The sequence below is a fragment of the Capsicum annuum genome, chromosome 2 (assembly GCF_002878395.1).
Source record: "Capsicum annuum cultivar UCD-10X-F1 chromosome 2, UCD10Xv1.1, whole genome shotgun sequence".
NCBI classification, from domain to species: domain Eukaryota; kingdom Viridiplantae; phylum Streptophyta; class Magnoliopsida; order Solanales; family Solanaceae; genus Capsicum; species Capsicum annuum.
The window spans coordinates 121,957,188-121,966,444 of NC_061112.1; the positions used below are offsets into that span (position 1 = coordinate 121,957,188).

General features: G+C 33.4%; 1 protein-coding gene across 1 annotated transcript in view; it reads right to left on the bottom strand.

The window, feature by feature from the left end:
• Positions 1-6,653, bottom strand: part of LOC107859178 (protein SRG1) — a 16,519-nt gene extending 9,866 nt beyond the window's left edge. Inside the window, exons 1-2 of the mRNA XM_016704095.2 lie at positions 6,273-6,653; positions 4,116-4,360 (exon numbers count right to left, since the gene is read on the bottom strand). Of these exons, the coding sequence (XP_016559581.1) occupies positions 4,116-4,360; positions 6,273-6,536 (509 nt within the window). The 5' untranslated portion in view covers positions 6,537-6,653. The remainder of the gene's footprint in view (positions 1-4,115; positions 4,361-6,272) is intronic.
• Between the last annotated feature and the right edge of the window lie 2,604 nt (positions 6,654-9,257).

Below are 9,257 nucleotides of genomic sequence, written 5' to 3' on the forward strand. Positions count from 1 at the left end.
ATATATACTGAATGGTGCGTATATATGTGTATATATCTTCTATAGACGTATACAAGTGTATATGTTCTATAAATTAGTATGTAATTATATATATATACATATTGTTGTATATATATATATATGTATATTGTAGTATATATTTTATTTAAAGTAGTACATCTCTATTGAATGGTGCGTATATATGTGTATATATCTTCTGTAAGCGTATATATTTAACGTATAAATGTGTATATATTTTATAAATTAGTATATAACTATATATATATATATATATTGTACTATTGTAGATTTGTAGTATATGTTTATTTAAAGTAGTACGTATAGTCATATATAATTATATATTGAATGATACGTATATATGTGTAATTGTTTATATATATTTTAAAAAATATATATTGTATAATTGTAGTGTATATAGTGTATATTGAAGTGTATATAGTGTATATAATTGTAGTGTATGTAGTGTATATTGGATTTTTCATTTTTTTTAAACGGGTTTGACTGGTTTTTAACCGGGTTTGACCGGGTTTAGGTGGGTTTAACTGGGTTGGATTAAGTGGGCCGGTTCAGGGTTGTTTTCAATATTTTTACTGTTGAACCCAGAACCGTCCCGGCCCACCTAACCCAACCCGAACCGAAACCAGCCCACAACCCAGTTAAACTAAACGGGCTGGTTCCAGTTTGACCCGGCCCAACCCACTTGACACCTTTATTTTAAAGGAAGATTTTAGATGACATATTTGTAGCCTCTTTTGAGAGCCTCTTTCAAGGTGAAATCCTTGGGCAAGGTGGAATCCTTGTGTTGATGATTTGCTTAGAAACGGAGATTGCTTTGGTATTCCCATTCCTTTGAGGTCACGTAAGAGATAGGTTTAGGTTGTTTGTGATATTAAAGGTCCAAAAGTGGAATAAGCTTTTGGATTGTTAATATTACATCTTCATTTATCTATCTTTCTATCTTTACTTTTTTGTAATCATTTGTCTATATCAAGTGTAATCCATTTGTGTTCTTGTCTTGTAACCGTGTGTTGTTGTTATTGCATCTTGTTAATCAAGTGTTGTTGTTGTTGTTTTTAGTGTGTTTTACTCTTGATATCATTTCCTTTCTTGTTCTTCTTGTGAATCCGAGTGAGGTCATCAAAGGGGGTCCTCGATTCTTCAAATCGTTGACTATTTTGGTGTATGTTTTCGTGTCTTCCTTGTCGATCTTGTATCACACACAACCTAAACTTATCTCTTACATGACCTCAAGGGAACCGGAACCCCCAAGCAATTTCCGTTTCTAAGAAAATCATCAACATAAGAATTCCACCTTGCCTAAGGATTTCACCTTGAAAAAGGCTCACAAAAGAGGCTACAACTATGTCATCTAAAATCTCCCCTTAAAAAAAAGGCAAACTAGCTATTTTTAGGCCATGGGTCTTTATTACGCAATAGGCCCAAAAGTGACCCTAAAAGCTATTGGACCCAAAAGTTACCCAAAGCCCAAAATAATATCATGGGCGTCCATGCTTTCTCGAAGCCCATGTTATCTTCCAAACACGTCGTGGCTCAATGATCCCGTGGATGACATCATCAAATGTAGTTTCTCCCGCGCTCCAAGCTATCATTCACACACGTATTTGTTCTCATAAAACAACTAAATCTTGGATCCATAGATGTGATCCTTGAAGCATCGATCCCAAAGGAGTGGAGCCCATTGATCTTGTATTATCCTCCCTTTCTTGAAGAGGATTCGTCCTCGAATACAACTCCTTTATCAACTTGTCGTTGCACCTTTCAAATTTGGAATTCTTTGGTAAGAACTCCATTAGGCTTTCAAGCTCATTTTCATATGGCATTCTCCTTGCATCCTCCTTTGATATTATTTGTTCATGAACCTGCACAAATGAAGGAGCGATGCTAGGTAAAATTCTAGCATCATGGTTAGCGAGTGACAAAGGTTCTATGTTAGAATTGGTCTTCTCAATTTGGATTTGGGTTGGATGAACAATGTCGTCGGAAACTTTGTTTGTAATGGGAACATGTTCTTGAAGTGGAATTGGATATGGTCTTTGGTCATGAGGTATTTGTTGGTAGAATTGTGGTGGTTGTGGTACATTTGGTGGGGTTTGGGTAGTAAGACATGTCACCTTTTCAATGTTTCCTTCCAAACGTGACTCATCCTTCTTCCAACTATTCAGTTCTTGTCGCCAATCCATGAGAGCTTTCATTATCGCCTTTTTTGAGACAGGTTGGATCTCATCTCCCAAAGCCATGGTACCTATAAATTAGGCACTCAACACAAATTTTTCTTCAATTTTGAGGATCAAACACCACCTTTTGAAAAGAATTCAAGATGAAGGTTTGAATCTTCTCAAGAACACTCAAGAACTTCAAAAACCTCTAACTCTTGAACCGATGATCGGAATGCGATGAAATTTTGAACCAAGGCTATTTTCAACCTTCTAAACACATTCCAAACATCAATTTGTTTAATTTCTCAACCAAAAATTTCAGATCTCGAACCCATCTCTCTTTCTTCAAGTTTAAGCCCAAATCAAGGGCAGAACACTCAAATCAACTCCGATTTAGCTCAAATTCGAACCCTAGACTCCTATAGTGTTAGAGAACAATAATCTAACACTAAAAACACAAGAAAACAACAAAATCAAAGACTCAAATTTTGACCTAGGGTCAAAAATGAGAATAGTACTTTTTTTAAAATTTTTAATTTTGACACTTCTTTTGTTTTTGCAATTTTCAAGATAACAAACCCAAGATTGACTTCCTAGGAATGAAATCAAGATCGGCTCTGATACCAAATGATACAATATCGACAAGAAAGACATAAAAACATACACCAAAATAGTCAACGATTTGAAGAACCGAGTACCCCTTTGATGACCTCTCTCGGATTCACAAGAAGAACAAGAAAGGAAATGACATCAAGAGTAAAACACACTAAAAACAATAACAACACTTGATGAACAAGATGCAATAACAACAACACACGGTTACAAGACAAGAACACAAATGGATTACACTAGTTATAGACAAACGATTACGAGAAAGTAAAGATAGATAGATAGACAAATGAAGATGTAATATTAACAATCCAAAAGTTTATTCCACTTTTCGATCTTTAATATCACACACAACCTAAACCTATCTCTTAGGTGACCTCAAGGGAATCGGAACCCCCACGTAATCTCCGTTTCCAAGCAAATCATCAACACAAGGATTTTACCTTGCCCAAAGATTTCACCTTGAACGAGGCTCTCAAAATTCATCTAAAATCTCCCCTTAAAATTAAGGCAAACTAGTTATTTATAGGTCATGGGTCTTTATTACACAATGGGCCCAAAAGTGACCCTAAAAGCTATTGGGCCCAAAAGTTACCCAAAGCCCAAAATAATATCATGGGCGTCCATGCTCTCTCGAAGCCCACGCTATCTTCCAAACACATCGTGGCTCAATGCTCCCGTGGATGACATCATCAAATGTGGTTTCTCCCGCACTCCAAGATATCATCCACACACGTATTTGTTCCCCTAAAACAACTAAATCTTGGATCCATAGATGTGATCCTTGAAGCATCGATCCCAAAGGAGTGGAGCCCATTGATCTTGTATCAGCCCTGGCCCACACGGCTTTAAAATGTGTCACTAGGGAGTAAGGCTTTCTTTCTTATATACCCAGCATTCCTCGTGTGTTTTGCTAATGTGGGACTCCTTCCTAAGTTAGGTTGTTACAATCTTGCTCAAATTTCTCTAACCATTGACCAAACTTATGTAGCATTAATGCTATTGAGTTGAAGAAAGTGTGTGTAGTACACGCAAACAACGAGAGTGTGCTGATTTTTATTTTAAAAAGATAATAAGAAAAACAAGAGATAAAACAACATTGGCAACAAAGACCATAGACAAATTCAGTTGAACTGTATAGACTCTCTTGATCCACATATGATAAAAACAACATTGTATGTTACTATGTACAAAATGATGCTAATGTGTGTTGTGTTTTTACTTCCCTCTTACCAAACATTGCCACTACTATTTGGAACGTACGATTTGTAATCAATTTGTGGATATTATGGTAGATTAGTTAGTAGAGAATGGACGTTGATTATGTACCTAAATGAAAGGGAAAGCTTGGAAAATATAGGCCTCCGTAAATATGGAGGTGCAGTCTTCAAGGCAAAGAGGTCAGCCCAGTCAAGCTTTTGCTCATCAGAGACAACGAAGTGTTGTCCAAATCCATCAGTATCCCCTGGCAATATTTCAAACTTCTTCTTTTCTTCCAATGGCAGATCGAAGAATTTTTGAATCTCATGCTTCATCTTCTCCACCACTGAACAACTAACTCCATGATTTATCAACTGCAAAAATATGTAATTAATTAAGTGTTAATTATTTTCATTTTTTCGCTTCTCTTGATCATTATTAGGCACCAAAAATATTAATATACAGCTTCCTAGAATGTACGTAATAACCACCACCTTCTTCTTTCTAGTTAGTTGCTCTTTGATTTTGCGATTAATATTCATTTGAATGGCGTAAAATTTTGATTTTTGCCTGAACAAATTATAACTTTGATATTAAACTTTGACAGTACACAAATAGGACCTTGAACTATTCAAAACCTGAACAAATATGACCTCCGATTTTGCAACTCCCAGGCGTGAGTTTCACTCGCGCCTATGTGGAAAGCTTATCCAATTACACGGCGTCACGTCGTTAAAAGGGTTGACTTGGAGGGAGATCATATTTGTGTTGTTTTGAATAGTTAAAGGTCATATTTGTGCACTGTCAAAGTTTTATTTTTTGTGCTAAAACGGTGTTGTTTTTATTATTATTATTATTATTATTATTATTATTATTATTATTATTATTATTTTTTATTTATTTCTATAGCAGCTAGGGGTGGGCGTTCGGTATTCGGTTCGGTATTCGATTCGGTATTTTCAAATTTCGGATTCGATAATTCGGTAATTAATATTTGAACGTAGATACCATATACCATATTAATAAATATCGATTCGGTAATCGGTAAATTAAATTTTGGTTCGGTACGGTATTTGGTGATACCATATTAAAATTGAAGATGTGCAAATGTACATTCAAACTTCAAAGAGTATATTTAAAAGAAACCCTATTTAGCATTATTTTTGTTGCTTTTTACGAATATATTACCAAGGTCTAAGAGATTCTTTGAGATGACTAATACTATTATTTATTGGGTTGGTTATATATATATATATATATATATATATATAAAAAATTCGGTATTCAGTAAATACCGAATACCAAACGGTATTAATATCTTGTACCAAATCCAATCCCGAAATACTAAAATTTTATTCTCAAATACCATACCAAATACAAAAAAATTTTATTCGGTTTTCGGTATTTTATGCTCAGCCCTAATAGCAACAACACCTAGCTTTTTTTTTAATTAAAAAAAAACCACTAGCAGAGATCGAACCCGCGCAGTAGGTTGAAGGAAGCACCCAAGAAGAGCAAATAACACCACTGGCTATCTAAGTGCAATGTTTCATGTGGTTCAACATTAATATACGTACATAAATATAGATTTCTACCTTATATATACAACATAATTTTTTTACTGAGGGGTTCGGGTGAACCCCATGGCAACCACGTAGGTCTGCCACTGCATTAATTTAATAACGTTAATTTAATAACGTTTTATTAAAACTATAATTGTTTTATTATTAGTATAGTTTCATCTTTAATTTAATATTCAAATAAATTATATTTAGATATATTATATAACATAAATTTGCCGTCTGCTTTATAATATATATACATACCCGCGCGATTTTTTCGTATGAGGCTGATCCACCTAATTAATAAATCTTCAATATTACTCTTTTTCCTCAATGACAAAAGAAATTGGATGTCATTTCATCTTTGAGCCGAAAATAATGAAAAAATAATAGTAAAAAGTCATTTAAAGGTTATATTTGTGCAATTTTGAATAGTTAAAAGCCATATTTGTGCACTGTCAAAGTTTAAGGTCAAAGTTATAATTTGGTGTCAAGTTTAGGGTCATATTTATGTATTATTCCCTTCGATTTTAAGCTGGATGCGCCTAGTTTTCCGTGTTGAACACGCGTTTTGCCACGTAGGATCGGAGGTCATATTTGTGCAGTTTTGAATAGTTAAAGGTCATATTTGTGCACTATCAAAGTTTAAGATCAAAGTTATAATTTGGTGTTAACTTTAGGGTCATAAATATATTATGCCTAAAATAAATTATGACAAAAGTACCTGAAAGAAACCCCATTCTTTGGCCGCAAAGTGTAACTTCTGTAGCTCGATATTTATGGAGTCATCATGATCGTTAGAGTTGATCAATCGTTGCATATCAATGACTGGAACTTCCCTATTTGATGATGCAACTGAACGTTCCTGATCGTCACGTACATATCGAGAAGGAATCCTTACAAGTTTCTTCTTTGCCATTTCTTGGACAGAAGGAACTTTCTTGTGATTAACTTCTAGCTGATCTCCTGTATGTGTTTTCATGGCCATATTGGTATATTCTATGTTGTTTTCCTTTCTGTTCTCTCCTCAACTATATGTTTTATGATCCCAATTTGATCTATTCTATAGTGATTATTGACTAGGAGGATCTAATTAGCTAGCATAGCTAGATTATTGCGTGTGAGGTTAATAAAATTCGAAATTATTTTTCTTCTTCGTCACAACCAACTCATCAATTATCATAAATGTGGAATGGCGACAAGAAATTCAACCATACACAAAGTATGCACGTTTTTACTAAATCAAGATATAATTACTCAATTTGTCTCGAGTTATGTGATGATATGTTTTGTGTCTACCTAAAAAAAGAATGAGATACAAACATTAGGACTTGTTTTAGATCACGAGCTCTAAAAAGTTTTTTTTTTTTTTCAATTTTATGTCTCGTCAAACACTATCATATATATTGAAAAGGAAGTCATAGTAGGCAGGGGCTTTGGGTTGTAGGTGATAAAAGAGTTTTAATGAGGTGTAGGTGACCCAAGTCTTAATTATTAAGTGGAGGTGACAATTACTTTATTATGGATAAAGAAAGTTGGAGAAATTTGAAAATAACTTACAAGTTTTTAAATTTACACTTTGATCCAAATGTTAGTTATTATAACAAAAAATGGAGGAAAAAGAGGCACATTTCTCTCTCTCTAATCCGTTGTTGTTTTCTCTCTGTTCACGATTATTGTTGTTCATTGTTGCTGGTGCTGCTTTATTCATTATCATCTTCATCTTTTTCTTGTCGACCATTGTTGTTGTTGTTACAGCTACTGTTGTTATTTTATCAATTTCTTAGGTCAAATTTTATTTCGAACATCACCACTTTTCACTTTGACATTACTTCATAGGAGACATTGGTAAGTCAAATTATGATTTTTAGTCGAATTTGTCATCTGGGTTACAAAGTTACGGCTGTTTTTTCCAATAATGGATAGAAGCTGATCATGAATCCAACATGAGTAACCACAATTTAAACAGATCACTCATCTAGTACATCAGATGAGTAATCTGTTGCAACAGCAGATATATCTGTTGCAACAGACTAGTTATCTGTTGCATTAGACTGATTATCTATTGCATCAGACTGATTATCTATTGCATCAGACTGATTAATCTGTTTGGAACAACACAAATCAGCTCCTGCCACAAACCCAACAGATAACCAATATGTTTTGCTATTGTTACTGGATTCAAAATTATTTCTTACCTCCAATCGTCGACATATTTGTTGAGAATATAATAGACAGAATGAAAATTAAATACTCCCTCCATCTCAAATTACCCGTCCCAAATTTCCTAATTTGATTTCTCATTTTACTTATCTTTTTTTATTAATCAAGAAGAGATAAAAAAAATTCATGTTTTACCATTTGCATTAATCACTTTTTCTTCAAATTAAAATGTAAACATCATTTAATAGGGGTATTATGAAAAACTAGGCATATTATTAATTATTTTTCTTAATCAATGTGTCATCTCAATTTGAGATGGGTAGGGTAATTTGAGATGAAGGGAGTTATCTGTTGAAACAGACTAGTTATCTATTGCAAAATATGAGTAATCTGTTTGGAATAACATAAATCAGCCCTTGCCACAAACCCAACAGAAAAATCTTAAATCTTACTATTGCTACTGGATTCAAAATTACTCCTTATGTTCAATCGTCGACATGTTTGTTGAGAAGATAATAGATTGAATGAAAATTAAATATGAATTAAAACGATCAAAGTTGATCGAACAAAATTTTTTTTATTAAACTAAAACAAATAAAAATACATATATAGACTTAGAAAGAAAGAAAAAACAAAATAATCTAATTATTATTAATAAATTCTTCATCGTAATTATTATTATCGCCAGCCGCTTCTTTGACAGGCAGCAGCAGCGCCCTTCTTATCCTGTGGATCTCCCGCAACATTCTTACTCTGACAGCGGCCAACTCCCACAGTATATCATGTACCTACCTCTGCAGTTCCCGTATGTCATCTCGTAAAATAGAGATATCCCACACCAGATCATCCATATCTAGAACACGCATAAATTGATAAAAAAATACAAAAACAAAAGTAAAGAAAAGAATCCAAAAGTAATACAACGTATATTTACACAAAAAGAAAGAAAAAACTTACCAGTGACAAGGAAAAGCAATCAATTTCTTGAAGAGAAAGTAGCTGAAGGTGTAATATGAAAGACAAGAGCGAGAAAAAAAATAGATATGTGTAGTAGAATGAACGAGTAAAGAGGGACCAATTTATAGAAGATTGAATTTGAATGAGTTAGGCAAAAAGGCGCAACTGATGACCTCCATTTATTAATACTGGTGACTTTTTTATTACTGTGGAAAGTTGTAACTTGATAAAATTCTTTTCAGTAACCGGTTTTTTGAGTTGTGGCAACAGATTATATATATGTTGCATCAAATAACCCATCTGTGACAACAGACATAAAATTTGTTGCAACAAATCTACGATCTATTACAACAGATAATATATCTGTTGCAACATATATCTTTTTAATAATCATCATATCTTTATCTTTTATCCAAATTTGATGACTATTTTATTATATAAATTAAAAAAACAGATTCAAAAATAAAAAGGCGTGACTGTTCACCTCTATTTATTAATACTGGTGGCTTTTTTATTACTGTGGAAAGTTGTGACTTGATAAGTTCTTTTCAGTAACTGATTTTTTGAGTTGTAATAGATGTACCATTTG